The sequence below is a fragment of the Euprymna scolopes genome, chromosome 40 (assembly GCF_053919585.1).
Source record: "Euprymna scolopes isolate OS-2025 chromosome 40, ASM5391958v1, whole genome shotgun sequence".
In the NCBI taxonomy this organism is placed as follows: Eukaryota; Metazoa; Mollusca; class Cephalopoda; order Sepiida; family Sepiolidae; genus Euprymna; species Euprymna scolopes.
Genome location: NC_136521.1, coordinates 2,328,495 through 2,344,492, shown reverse-complemented (window position 1 = coordinate 2,344,492; position 15,998 = coordinate 2,328,495). Strand labels below are relative to the sequence as shown.

The 15,998-nt window shown below is 33.4% G+C and overlaps 1 protein-coding gene across 1 annotated transcript; it reads left to right on the top strand.

Annotated features, from left to right (window-relative positions):
• The first annotated feature begins 1,040 nt into the window (after positions 1-1,040).
• Positions 1,041-12,796, top strand: LOC145265280 (S-crystallin SL20-1-like). The gene is made up of 6 exons (XM_080121059.1): positions 1,041-1,173; positions 4,147-4,242; positions 6,344-6,459; positions 9,708-9,761; positions 10,847-10,954; positions 12,632-12,796. The coding sequence occupies exons 1-6, from the start codon at positions 1,041-1,043 to the stop codon at positions 12,794-12,796; spliced, it is 672 nt and encodes a 223-aa protein (XP_079977185.1).
• The last annotated feature ends 3,202 nt before the right edge of the window (positions 12,797-15,998 follow it).

The following is a 15,998-nucleotide window of genomic DNA, read 5'->3' as shown; positions in this document are numbered from 1 at the left end:
AAGGAGAGACATATATATATTATTCCATATTGGAATTTTTTTTTTATTTTTTTTTTTTATTTTTGAGATGAGCATTGTATGTTAATTTTATTTTTATTTCGGACTATTAGTCTCATCTTATCTTTTTATTGGTGCACAACGTTTCGGCCAACTTCCTCTGGCCTTCGTCAGGTGGTAACCGCGACGGATAGGAACTTCGAATCTCCTAACTGCATTCTCAGCAATCACTGCCATCCGTAGTTGTTGTCGTCTCACCACATTTTTGACCAATTACCTCTGGCACGCTTTGGGTGGGATTGAAACCGCTATCTTCAGACAATGTTCATCTGGAACCGTAGAGATTCAACGTCTCTATCAACTGCGCCTTCGGGGCCCGTGGCGCAGTTGATAGAGACGTTGAATCTCTACGGTTCCAGATGAACATTGTCTGAAGATAGCGGTTTCAATCCCACCCAAAGCGTGCCAGAGGTAATTGGTCAAAAATGTGGTGAGACGACAACAACTACGGATGGCAGTGATTGCTGAGAATGCAGTTAGGAGATTTGAAGTTCCTATCCGTCGCGGTTACCACCTGACGAAGGCCAGAGGAAGTTGGCCGAAACGTTGTGCACCAATAAAAAGATAAGATGAGACTAATAGTCCGAAATAAAAATAAAATTAACAGAAGGAGAGACAGTTTAAAGACATTAACAGGCGTAATAGCTTAAAAAATACACATTACGTAATTGGCTAAAGAAAGCATCCAACACCGAGCATTGCCTTACTTTCAACCGGCATTAAATAAGTATTTCTTGTTATTTGTATTCTTTCGGAAAAGTGCAAATCCAATTAAGTTGCACCAAAATTGGAATAATTGCTAGACGTCCTTGCACAGGTTAACAAAGCGTCTACCTATTAATTGCTACTAACAACTTGATTAACCCGGGTGTATAAATACGCGCTCGGTTTGTGTCTCGGTCGTCAGAGAAGACTTACAGTCACTCAAACCACAACAGCTCGTTCTCCTTTTTGGTAGTGCACAAGCCGAAAACCAGTCCACCATGCCTAACTACACCCTCCATTACTTCAATGGCCGCGGACGTGCCGAGATCCTTCGTATGATGATGGCCATGGCTGGCGTCAAATACATGGACAAGAGATACGAATTCTCCGACTGGGATCGTTGCAGGAATGGTAAGGAATTTACATTCAACATCTTTTTTATTTGATTGTACATATCAGTGGCCAATCAGCAAATGTACGAACAGTTCTGAGTTGCTTTGGGGAAAAAGTTTTAATTAGTTTTTATTTTTTTATAATAATTTAGGGATATAGTGTATATATATACTGTACATCTAAAATGATTAATTATTTTGAATGAATCAACACCTTTCTTCAAAAATGGTGACAAAAAGTTATGCTTCGATAAGGTTAGTATTGGTATTGCTGTGAACAGCTAAATGAAACAAACGAAGCGACAATATTAAAACCTAATCTACAATAATAAACAGATTTATTATAGTTTCTCTGTACATCTCTCTCTCTCTATCTCTCTCTCTCTCTCTCTCTATATATATATATATATATAACCTACCTATCTATTTACTTACCTATTTATCTGGTGTAGTTTTCTTTGTATCTTTATATATATATATATATATATATATATATATATATATATATTGTAATGTGATTTATAATTAAAAATTTAAAAATCAAATTTTAATTAAATTAAAATCAGTTTCATAAGAAGGAACAACAATAAAATCAATTATTTGTACGATCGTTTCGGAAAACAATGCTTTTTATTGTGGTATACATCAAGTTATGTAGAATAATTATATATAGTTTTTTGGTAAGCAAGGTCTCCTCATCAGCAAATTTAGGAGGGTTTTTATTGAATTTAAAAGACACCATAAATAAACCTAGCATTAAAAGTAAGGCAGATGAATCTTTTAATTTTTCTTTTTTTGAAATCAGGAACTTTGGTTAAAGTAGTCATTTAGATGTTTGCTATAGCTTTTTATCATCCCCATACTCCCTATATATATATATATATATATATATATATATATATATATATATATATATATATATAAATGCATCTCCATACTCCCTATATATATATATATATATATATATATATATATATATATATATATATATATATATATATATATATATATATATATACAAATGTTTAGAGGTACAGAATTTAAATAAAGTTTTAAATACAATGGGCGGAGCTCGAGAGTAATAGCTAGATTGACAGGTAGATAGATTGGTAGGTGGATATATATATATTTAAAATTATATATATATATATATATATAGCTGGATATATATATATATATATATATATATCCAGCTACCAATCTATCTACTTATCTATCTAACTATTACAGTTTTCTTGTATATCTATCTATCTCTCTCTCTCTCTCTATCTCTCTCTCTCTCTCTCTCTATATATATATATATATGTATATATCAATCTACCTATCTATACTTATCTATCCATTTGCTTCAACTATGATAAAATACTCTTATATGTATGTGTGTATAAGTTTGTTCCCTATATACTTGAAAACAGCTGGGCCGATTTTTATGAAATTTCATGCGAAGGTACTTACATGCCTGGCAGTGATCTTTGACTGGTTTTGTATCGGAATGTCTTCGATAAGTATCGATAATCGAAAAATTCAACGAGAAAAGAAACAGGCGATTGTAACCTAAGTTACAACCTTACACAGCCTAACATCACAAGTGCATTCGAGAAGTTTTATTGTCACCCAAGCTGAAAGGCTCGACATATAAATCAACAGTGTTCGTTGATCTGACAGAGGAACCTTCGAAAAAAATGTTGCTGTTTAAAGCACAATTACACCATGATACTTGACTTTTTTTTAAATTTTAAAATAAGATTAAAAGTATTATAACCGCACATCCAGTAAGGGCTGGCATATAAATTCAACAGTGATTTTTATTACAGGGGCGTATTCGAAATGAATATTTCTGTTTAGAGGACAATTGAATCATTATACTAAACTTTTGAGTTTGAACTTATTTTTAAATAAGAACAGAATCCAGGTTATCCTCGACGGTCGTACATCCAAACAATATGATATAAATGCGGGGTAGTATTATTTCAAAATTATTTCAATATGATATAAATGCGGTGTATTATTATTTCAAAATAGATATTTATGGGTCTTATCATTATTATCAGCAATGAATAATTTTACTTTAAACAAAATCGAATAAAAAAAGAATCGTTTTGGTATCGGAAAATAGGCACCGATTTTTCTGATTCCGATAGCGAACCGATGCCCCCAAATATTCCGATTTTTTATCGTTATAAGTCGTGATTTAAAACAAAAAAAGATTGTATTATTATGCCATCAGCTAAAATCGAAACGGAGCAGCCAAAGCTATTGACGTTACAATTGTATCAATATTACACGTATATGAACTGTTTAAAAATTAAATATTAAAAATCAACCGAGAGGGGTCCTGGATATGACCTAAAACTATATCCAGTGGTGAGGCCCCAGCTTGCAGGCTTTGGGGAGTGTGGAGCCACTCTTTAATTCCCATTGCTCCCAGGTCCACTCTGACCCGGAGTGGTAGTACCTGTTAGGGTCTCCACTATGGGTTTAATAGAATCTGACTTGAAAACAACAAATATATTCTATTAAAACAATTTTCTTCAAAATCTTTGGATTCGGCATTAAATAACCCGAAAAGGGTTGATATGCCGTAAAACAAAAACAACCAACCAACCAATCAACTGAGAGGAATTTATGAGATATATAACGATGTTTTTGATTTGGACCCATTTTTTTACCCCTTGAAACTATTTACACAGGCATAAGACCCATAAAATAACGGCCCGTAAAAAAACAAACAAAGTCTTAGAGGGTGATAAAAGCAAATATGTCTGTACCGTTCTGTGAAATCGAGAAAAATAGATTCAGCCGTTTCGGAGTCCATTGGGAACGAACTCGCACACCCAAACACACACACACATACACACACACACGCACACGCACACACACATACACACACACACACACACACACACACACACACACACACACACACACAAAGCCCCCTTTTTATTCTAGTAGGAATTAAAACAGTTCAGTGTTCATATCTTTTTTGTTCCAGATTTCCCCTGTCAATATCTTCCCTGTATGCAGATGGACAACGGAGACATGATGCCCGAGACCATGGCCATTTGCCGGTACTTGGCCCGCGAACACAGTAAGTATTATTTTCATAATCTATTCTTCTCACTTTTAGAAAATAAGATTGCACGAGGGACGTTCTAAAAGAAAAACCTCCTATTTTTTGCAATAGATCTGAGCGGATTGTAAATTGTATTGTTGTGACGATTGAACTTATGCATTTGTGGCTTGAAAGTTTCATCTCCCTTGCATATATTAACGCGTTCAGACTCTAATAAAACGCCAGCTGGCATCGACGTACCTACCCCAGAAGCCATGATATGTCATTTAATTCTTGCAATACAGAAAAAAATTGAAGCGATCAACATACACCGGCACCTGTTAAACGATTATAAAGCCAATGATGTTGATGTCAGTAAAGTTAGAAAATTCCTTCGCTGATTTCAGAATGGTGATGGAGATGTGACTGATTAAACAGGCTTCGGACTTTTACGACCGATGCATCAAGAAAGGCTGATAAAATGCATTGAATATCATGGTTACTATGTAGAAATATAAATTCTAGAGCACAAAAGGTCGCTCGTTTTAACTGTACAACTTCCGTGTTCGTAGCTCTTTAGTTTTGTGCTCCCCGTACATATCGAGACATCATTCCATTTTGCATACATATGAAATATTAGGTAGTATATTCCACAAATTAATAAATTCTCAGAAAAATCTTTATATCTATAAAAGAGAGAATGTATGTGTGTGTGGACAATTCTCAACCTATATACTCACAAACTTTTGATCTATAGACTTAAAAATTGGTATATAGGGTAATCAGACACAAGGACAAAGTAGTAATCGGTTTTTATCGTAAAAAAAGGCTTCTAAATCGTCAAAATTGAAAAAAAAAGTACTTGGGAGACAACGGATTTTATCTTTTTATCAACTATTTCACAACGTTTGAAAAGTCTTTAAATATCGTCACAAGCTGGTCTAATTGTTATCGTACTGTCGTAAGGTTTTGTTTTTGATCTCAGCTCGCGTATTTTTTAACTTAGCAGAAGTGAGCTATTAAAAAAACAAACAAATTCTCGCATGCATCTATCTCAGTTTCTTTCCGTCTTTTATTCATTTTTTTTAGAAAAAATTAACGTTACGGTTTATGCATACGATATTTCTGTTTATAATAAATAAGAATTTTGCATTAATTAAAATATAATATTTATGCGTATTTTACGACCGGGCAGCGTCGGGCAGCATATTAATATTTTATAGTATTAATATATTTTAATAATTAACATTGGAGTATTAACGGCTATTGGCCCCCTGAAAAAAACGTAGGTTGACCTGTAAATTCACCCTTGTCCGTTCGTCCGTTTAACTGTCCGCAATTTTCCCAATAACTACGACTTGGAATTTTTCGAAATTTTACACAAACATTAAACATGATAAGAGTATAAAAAAATAACAGAACGGATTTTTCGAGAAAACTCCGGTTGCCCCCCCCCCCCTAGGGGTGACTTTCAAGTCAAAATGGCTACAATTGAAACTTTTGTGCTTAGTAAAAAGTATTGATGCCTTGGATTTTATAAAACATTCTGAAAAGTCGTAACTAACTGATTTCTATATAATTTTGTTTGTCTATACTTCGCGATAACTCTGGCGTGTGCCCCAGGGGTTATTTTAGGGCTAATAAAACGTTCCATTGTTGGGACTATTTTACCATATTTGTCCAAAATGTTCTGTGTATGTGTATTTAGCAGTTTTGCATGGTGCTGAACTCAAATTAAAATATTTTAAGGCCTTGGGGACATTTGGGGCTAAATGGGGGGAAGGGCAAATGATTGACTTAGTCATTTCTTTTTTTGCGAGGTGAAGATCTCAAATTCACATATGTTAAGACCTAAAACCGCATCGCTTGTACATTATCACCGAGATTTGACGTCCCCTGAGGACTTTTGGGGCTAAATGGGGCAGGGGGGCAAATGCTTAGTCATATTTTTATGCCTCGTTCACTGTGCACCGACCAGGCTTCACTTGTTATTGGTAGAATTACGTCGATAAACATTCACCGGCGCCATTTACGAAGCCGATGCAATTGATGTTAGCACGATTAAAATCTAAATTTTGAACGTAAAAATTTGTGATTATATTTTTTAACTTAATTAACTCAATGTTTTTATTTGTAGATTTCTACCCCAAGAGTCCCATGGACATGTTCAGGTGTGACTACATCAGCGATTGCTTCTACGAAATCATGCACGATTACATGAGGTACTACCACTGGAAGAATGGAAACTTCAGGGTGAGCTAACTATTATTAAACATTATTTATATTTCAACGTTTTACCTATAGCACTTCTTTTAAGAATACACCTTGGAAAACAAAATCATTTAACATTGTACGTAGCTGGCCTGAAGCAAAGTTATGAAAAAATACTTATGTTGCAATTCTCTTCCATGTTTTTCAACTACAACAACAAAAAAAGGACTCCCATAAACTAGCAAGACGCCCGGTGTTGCCCAGTTGGAAAATAATACTTTAATTTATGCAGATTGCGTATGTATTATTATAGAATAAATCCTCTATTGAATATTGTATATTGCGATACATAATTTGCTCAGTGGACTTATTCACAAAATAAGCCAATGACAATGTCGTTTATCCAATTCCGTCTGTTTTTCTTTACAATATCACGTCAGCTGATATTTGAGCTTGACTATGAATGCCCTGAAAAAGTTACTCCTGGTTTATTTTTGTTTGAAAATATGCAAACGAAGAAATGATTTGCTGAAATTTTAAATGGTACATCTTCCTTTATCATAAATTGAACACATCAGTAAGAAATAGGAAAAATATAATGGTGAGATACACCAGGGTGTTAACAGGTGCCATTCGATCTGCAATCGAATATTTTCCTACTGAGCGATATATTCTAATGATAATATTTCAATTTTTTAAGAACTGATTTGCTAGGAATGATCTACCTTTGATTTTCTGGGAATTATCTCCATTGGCTGGTGAAATGTCAAATATTACCCTATAAAGTTCTTTCTCATTTATAAGGAAAAAAAGACTATTTAATGTTCGGTTTCTTCGATTTTCGATAACTATCGGATGAATTCCAGTACAAAAGACATCTAAGAACACTGCCAGACATTTTCTAAACGACTTTCAGATGTCTTCGTTACTGCTCAATATTTGCAACCGTAAAGGAGAACTGACGGTATGTACCTCCTGTAAAATTCTGATTTTCAAGATTAGTTTTCTGTCTCTGTTTTGTAAGACACGGCATGCTATGCAAGGCGATTATGTGCTCGCGATTCTGTTCTTAATTTCAGCGTCATTCTTACCACCAGATGTAATAATTAGGGCTATGACAACAGCATATTCTTTTCCTTGTTTTGATTCTCAGGTATGTATCCATTGATATCTAACATGGTTTTATGTAGAGTGATGTGGTTCTCGGTTGATTGATTGTATCTAACTGTGTTGAATGTATACTCGAGAGTCAAAACAATGAAAAGAATATGCTGTTGTCATAACCCTAGTCATTACAATATTGTAATATAAATCTATTCTTTTTATATTGTATTCCGAAATCATCTACCGCAGAATTTACATTATTAATATCTAATTATAATATTACTATAAGTTGCCCTTAGAATAGTAAAAAAAAGAGAGATAAGTAGAACAAATAGTATGAAATAAGTGGTTTATCTATCAAACAAAATACTGCTTGATGGTTTGAGGAGGTGCCTGATGAAATGAGTACAAGTGAGGATGACAAGGTAGAGGTATGGTGGGACAAAAGTGTCATAACGACCAAGCAATCGGAACATAATCGTCCGGATTTAGTCGTCATTGACAAGGTCTAAAAAAACTGGCAGATTGTAGACTTCTCAGTACTCTTGGACAGGAATGTGAGAGAGAAGGAGAATTAGAAGTGGAGCAATTATGCTCCATTGGCCTTGGAGATAAGGCGTATACACGGGGTTAAAACACAGATAATCCCGGTTGTAGTTGGTACACTAGGAGTAGTATCAAGTCGTCTGGAAGGACAATTGAAAAAACTACAAATCCCCGATGTTTTAGGCGGCCTTCAAACCTCTGAAATTATAGGTACCACCAACATCCTTAGGAAAACCCTTGATCTTTGAAGCTCCTGATTTGAAGCCGGGATTAAGGGAAATCCTCTGGAAATAAATCCCATCCCTTTCCAGAGAGACGTTCATAAGCGAAATCAGAATTATTATTATTATTATTATTATTATTATGATTATTATTATTATTATTATTATTATTATTATTATTATTGCTATTATTGTTATTATTATTATTGGGTATTAGTATTATTGTTATTATTATTAATATTATTGTATTTATTATAATCGTAAGTATTAAATTAGAGTGTATCTACTTGTCTAATAGTCTCACTGTTATATTTGATATTGCATTTTGGTACTTCCTTTGGCTGTGAAATGAAATAATTTACGTTTCCCTTTTCTGAAAATCGATATTTGATTCTGGTTTGCAGTTTTCGTATATATCGTTAAAACAGATGCATAAGAAATATATTAATATTTCCACTAAAAAGCTGCAATGTTGCGTTGTTGCATATCTATAATGCACTTATTGAAAAGTCTCGGCCCTTACCCAAAATGAAAAAAAAAAAAAACAAGAAAACCTTACGTTATTCTCTCTAATTCATAGAATTTGCACATTTTGCAACACATTATCACGCAACTGCTTCCAAGCACACTATAGTACGTCTGTCTTCAGATAAAATATTTAAAAATACTTGCTCAAAATATCCCTGCCACTTCAATATAAAATCGAGCGTAACTATATTTTGTATTAATTGGAACAAAATATTTTAGATGCAATCGTCCTCGTAAATAATCTAATCATATGAAATTACCACTACAAATGGTTATTAAATAACTGACCCAATACATGCATTAACTTTTATCCCTCATCGAGTGGCTCGTGGGCCTTGATATATGGTAACCCTTTGTAAAAAGAAATGTCCTGCTGTATTCGTTTCAAAAATACTTAAGCCGTTGCCAAATGTAATCTTTCGACAAAATTCGAGAAGACTCAACATGTTTTTTTTTTCTCGGAAACACCGAAGAGAAACATACTATACCAAGGATAATTTGCTACTACCATTATCTAACTGCTATCAGACTAGGAAAAAAAAGCTTTAGACATCATCATCGTTCATACCTCTGACTCCAAACAGAGTATCAAAATGTTACGCTTTTCAAAAGCCTAATAGTCTCACTAAAAATTCAACCCCAGAACTGATATAAAACTAAAAGTTATCACAGCTCAAATCACGAACGTTGGTTGAGGGAGAATAATTCCCAGATGATTATTTAATTTCTGGTGCCAGGACCATTGAGCTACTTGTAAACATATATATCTCTTTTCGAAAGAGATATCAAATAGTTGACACGAAACTGTGAAAAAAAATTAATGATTTTAATATCTACAGGTAATTAAAATGTAAGCGAGTCATATAATTGTTATTCTGTATTTTTCTGCAGTACAACATGAACGACTATGGATTTGGTGGCGAAGGAAACTGTAGCAATTACGATGTAAGTATCAATGACTTGTGATTCCATTAACACTTAATAAACCCCCACATACATATATAAAAAGAAACACACGCACATGGTTGCGCTATTCATATCGGAGTAAGATACGATTTTAGTAGGTTTTTCTTATCACACACATACACAAACAGGCATATATATATATATATATATATATATATATAGTATTTTTTATTTATTCATTATACAGGGTGTTCAAAAAGTCTTGGGCACATTAAGCAGATATGAGGACTTGAAATGTGCCCAAGACTTTTGGAACACTCTGTATATATATATATATATATATATATATATATATATATATATATATATATATATATATAAGGAATAAATAACAAAATACTAAATTTCAAATTTCATGAGGGTGACCATCTTACAAGTTATTCCTTTAATTCATTTGTCCCTAATTTTATTTCCTTTCGATGGATTGATTGTTGCTATTTCTTCTGAGGAGTTAAGGGCAAAATAGATTCACTGATTGATATAATAATTAAGTGATTGCTTTTGTGCTACGAAACAGATACTACCAAAAATTGTAAGTGCAAACTGAATTATTATAACAGACATAAACTTTATTTCTCTCCCCTGATGAGGTACAGTTGTTTTTTTAATAAACGAATTTGCCCCGACACATTAGCATACCTACTGTAGCGAGTATGTAATACTTGTCTATATAAATAAAAATAATACACACCCACACACACACACACACACTCCCACACACACACACATATATATATATATATATTTATATACGATTACCCCATTTAATCTAATAAATTAATATACGAAAGTATAATTTCATTTAAAAACTTAAAGTATTTACTTCAACATTGCTCAATACAGGAGTAAAGCTAAGTAGTAAGTTATTAAAATATATATGGCAATTAAGCTACACAGAATATTCCGTGTTTTATCCACGCTAGGATTCGTCAGGCTTATGCGGAATATTCTGCGTAGGTTAATTGATATATATATATATATATATATATTTATAACTTACTATATATATATATATATATATATATATATATATATATATACTTTTTATTTAAATTCTTTTGCAGAACTACATGCTTTGGAGATATATGAACACCTTCAACCGTGTCATGCCTTTCATGGAAAGAACTTTGAGCATGCGCAATGGTGGTAACCAATTCTTCATGGGAGACCAGGTAAATGTTTTTTTTTCCTTTGAAAGACTGTACAACTTCCAAACGGACAGCTACGTTAAATTGAACAAGAAACAGAAGAGGGTGAAACAGTTATAAAAATAACTACAAAAAATATAATTGGAATTCGATGAATTCTTCGTATTTTACAATCAGGGTTGAACAAAATAAAAACTTACTTCAAATTTAGTAGCAGAATTAAGAATGACTTTATGCTAAAGTGACTTTAAATAGATGCAAATAGTTTTCAATATATTTAGATGAGGATTTCTTTTTGCATTATTTGGAATCTTCAGACTACTTTTCTAGATTAGAGCTATTTTCTCAGCATTTAGTTTCATGTAACCTTCGAAAGATCTTCAGCTCTATCATGTTGAACTTAGAAATCCGTCTGTGGTACTCGGGAATCTGCACGGAATTAAGAAGTAGTATACTTTCATTCAGTCTGCCGTGACTAAGAAGGTTTATAATAATTCGCAATTCTATTATCATTGTCGCTTGCAGTAATAATCGACGCTTCAAACCTCTAGACTATTGTAACATAACTTAATTTAGGCGTACAATGCAGAATGAATTTCACTAGCTTTCAATTTCGTGTAGATCCCATCGTTCGAGAGAACTATTCTCGAGTACAGGAAAAAACACACGGAGAAATCAAACTATACAAAACGTAAAAATAAAACGAAGCCCTACGACGTATTCAAACAAAACCAATCACCAATATCACCTCCAAAATTCGGAAACATAATATATATATAACATAATATATATATATATATATATATATATAAAATATACAAGGAAAACGTGAAAAAATTCCAATAATATAATTAAAAGAAAAATAAGATATGCGTTTGACACGGTTGCCGAGACAAATGTAATTAAGAAAAATCAGTGAAGAAGATGAGAAAAAATCAGTGAAGAAGAAAAAAATTAAATGGATAGAATTAAATATAAAAAAGAAAAGTAAATGTCAAAATGATCCAGACAAAATTACGTTAAAAGGCGCGAAAAATATAGGGCAAAAAATAATTTATCATAAACATATATATATATATTATATTTTATATATAAAAGAGAAGAGGAATTAAAACTGTGAGTTGAAATTTACAACCAAAATTTATTGTTCGACTACATATTCCAAAAAAATAATTTTCAAAGTTCTTATTCCGCGGAGTTTGAAAGGATGCTATTTTTGCTATTTGTCTGATTAGTGGACAGAAAGAAATCAGCAAATTATATTTGTAACAATACCAGAATTAGGTAGTTTCGGCACTAAATGAAACCGCAATTTGTTATCGTCATTGCAAATATGTACATGTCCTTTAAAATAACCAGTAAAAAAAGTAAATGTAGAAAAATAAAAATAAAAAAGAAACCCGGGATAAACTTGCAGTTTGCATGAAGACTCTTTATATCCTGAAAGCTAAAAAACCTTAGAGAGAATCATTTTATAAGAATTATTTATATATATATATATATATATATATATATATTTGTGTGTGTGTCTGTGTTTATCTGTAGTCAAACTTTTAAGATATGAGCACAATAGCTATTTATATTAAATTTCAGAATACTTAGAATTAAATTAAAGCGATTCACTATTAAAGAAATGACTCACTTTCATTTTACCAAATTCTGCGCCATTGAGTAAATCATTTCCTTTCTTCCTTCTTACAGATGATGTGGTGCGACATGATGTTCTACTGCTGCATGGAGAACATGTTCAGGGAGAACCAGAATATGTTCAGCAGCTATCCCAAATTGATGGCTCTCTACAACCGATTCGCCAGCCATCCCAAGATCGCTTCTTATCTGAAGAGCCGTTGCAACACCAACTGGTAAAGAGCTCGCTTTCCCTTGGTAACCAAGAATGCAATATTTAACTGACTCTCCGATGGAGTAAAATGCATTACCTGATGAATAAAATTATCATTTTTATTTACACTTAAATTTAAATGTTTGTATTTTTTAAATTTTTACTTGCTTAAACTTTTGACAGTTTTGTTGTGCTGATTGATAACATGAAACACTATATATATATATATATATATATATATATATATATATATATATTCTAATTTGTCTTTAAATACGCAGTCATTTGTTGCTACACGGTCATGAGCATGTTTCGGTCTTTTAGTATTTAGTAACTAGATACCTCATCAGGCAACAACGCTTATTTGCGAAAGCGGAATTCTTACCGTTAGGAATTCCGCTTTCACAAATAAGCGTTGTTGCCTGAAGCTGTCTCTAGTTACTAAATACTCGAAGACCTAAACATGCTCATGAATGTGTAGCAACAAATTACTGCTTATGAAAATGTAACTTGCTCTACTTTCAGTATTGAGCACTCTTGTATTAACCTCGTTATATTTCACTGGTTACTCTACTGCTGAAAAATAGCAACCTCAAATTATATATATATATATATATATGTATGCGTGTAATATTTTTAATAAATAGTAACAATGGTTATTTTTTAATTTTTTTCTCACGTTCACTTCTATCAATGCATATCGTCACTTGCACGTAATGGGCTACTATTTGAGATCAGATCTAGAAAGATTAACAAGATGTTTGTTTACATTACATTAAAACTTCTGCATATCAGTACAATCGAAAAAGCAAGTAGCATGAAAAAATATTCCAAAGTCTAGGAAAGAAACCAAGTCATCAGAGAACATTCCATTAAAATATTTGTAAAACAGAGATGCAAAATTGCGGCGATGGGACAGGGGTTGGAGCTTATTTGACATAGTGGGACCTATTAGATTTTAAACTTTTTCTTGGACCAAGAGGAAAGGCTAGATGTAGATGCACCAGTACAGATGTGGCAACAATACTCCATGCATGGGCGAGTGGTGGCCTTGTAGAGGTACAGGATACTCACAGATGTGAGTAGTTTTCTAGCTCGATAGAGGGAACCCATCTTCTTTGCAATATCCTTAATGTATTGGTTCCAGTTTATATTGCCCGCAAATTTTAGGCCGAGGAATTAAAAGGAAGAATTCTCATGTAGGGAGTTATTTCGTATGTATATCGGTGGTATGAGAGGCGTCTTGTAATTGTTAAATTGTTAATTGTAAAATCGTTTAATAGTTATACCTACACACACTAGTTTCATACTCATACACTCATCGGTGGCAATAATAATTTCTAGCGAGGCCTGTGGAACTTCAACAGGGGATTCATTCATATATAATATATTGACGTTGACATTCTGTAGATTGAGCGTAAATGGAGACGCTCTGATATTATTGTAGCTCTTTTGTTAAAACTGCAAAAAATAGTTATCACAGTTAGTAGGGACACTCGGCGTAGTCCGGTCGAAAAGTATGCTTAAATATGATATTTTACTTTTGCACGCCCTGTATATATTATTATAGAGCTAATGTTTTACCGAATTTTATATATTACAATGTTGCGATTTCAATATATATATATATATATATATATATATATATATATATATATATATATATATATATATATATATCTCCGTATGACTTGAGAATTCAACTGAAAAGTCTTTTTATGACTCTAAACTCATAATTTTTTTTTATTACTTTTCCAAATATTTCATCAAGTATATTCGTCAGGATTTTTTTTCAATTTTCAGGTTGACAAACGACATATAGTGTCAAATAAAGCAACAAAAATAAAATAACACAATTGTAAACAAAGTAAAATGCGGACGTCGAAATTCATCCAAGTGCAGGTATGAATTCTATTCCGCTATAATAATAATATTTTTATGAAAATCGCGCCTGAAAAAAAAAAAAACGATAATCCACTTGACGTAAGGCTTAAACAAAAATGAAAGATGATTTTCGCAATGAAAGGAAATGCCTATGAACCTTAATATTTACAAGATCTACGCTATATGCTCACTATAAGGGAAACAGTCAGCAGGAAAAGAGTTTCACACGTTTGCAATTTTTGGAATACAAAAATACTGATAAAGAAAGCTGTATTACAATGAGGTACCTATTTACTATGCCTCCCCACGGGACAGAGTTAGACACCAGGGTCGTTTTTTAACGTGGAGAAAAGGTACAAAAATAAAAATTGTCTCAGTCGTGAAGGATTTCTCCTCCACCGAAAGAGAACAAGAGATGGAAGTGCAGCATCTGAAGAACAGATACTACACTTTGAGGTATTTATTTGCTCCCCCACTGAGCAAATTAGGCACAAGGCCGATTTTTAAAGTGAGGAGTGAAGGGGAAATGGAGACCAACTCCCCGGGGGAGTAGGGGAGCTGGATAGTGACAATTGGTATGAAGGGTGACCCCTACATTGACCAAGGTCTTATATGTGGGGTTTCCCCCACATACGGTCTTTGCTTGCAGTATCTGCCGGAACAGATTGTATTTATTTGCTCCCCCACTGAGCAAATTAGGCACAAGGCCGTTTTTAATGTGAGGTAAAAACCAGCTCCCCTAAAAGTAGAAAAAAAGGGGGCACTCTGGTTACCAAAAATAATAATTGTCCCAGTATAGAGGGTTTCCCCTCCATTGACTGGTACAAATTATCTTAAGTGCAGCATCTGCCGGAACAGATGGTGTTTATTTGCTCCCCCACTGAGCAAATTAGGCACAAGGCCGTTTTTAATGTGAGGTAAAAACCAGCTCCCCTAAAAGTAGGCAAAAAGGGGGCACTCTGGTTACCAAAAATAATAATTGTCCCAGTATAGAGGGTTTCCCCTCCATTGACTGGTACACATTATCTTAAGTGCAGCATCTGCCGGAACAGATGGTATTTATTTGCTCCCCCACTGAGCAAATTAGGCACAAGGCCAATTTTTAATGTGAGGTAAAAACCAGCTCCCCTAAAAGGGGTAACTCTGGTTCCCAAAAATAATAATTGTCCCAGTATAGAGGGTTTCCCCTCCATTGACTGGTACAAATTATCTTAAGTGCAGCATCTGCCGGAACAGATGGTGTTTATTTGCTCCCCCACTGAGCAAATTAGGCACAAGGCCGTTTTTAATGTGAGGTAAAAACCAGCTCCCCTAAAAGGGGTCACTCTGGTTACCAAAAATAAT

Coding starts and splice junctions, on each gene's coding strand:
- LOC145265280 (XM_080121059.1), top strand. CDS start 1,041: ATGCCTAACTACACCCTCCATTACTTCAATGGCCGCGGACGTGCCGAG. Junction 4,243..6,343: donor GTACTTGGCCCGCGAACACA/GTAAGTATTATT, acceptor TTTTATTTGTAG/ATTTCTACCCCAAGAGTCCC. Junction 10,955..12,631: donor AATTCTTCATGGGAGACCAG/GTAAATGTTTTT, acceptor TCCTTCTTACAG/ATGATGTGGTGCGACATGAT.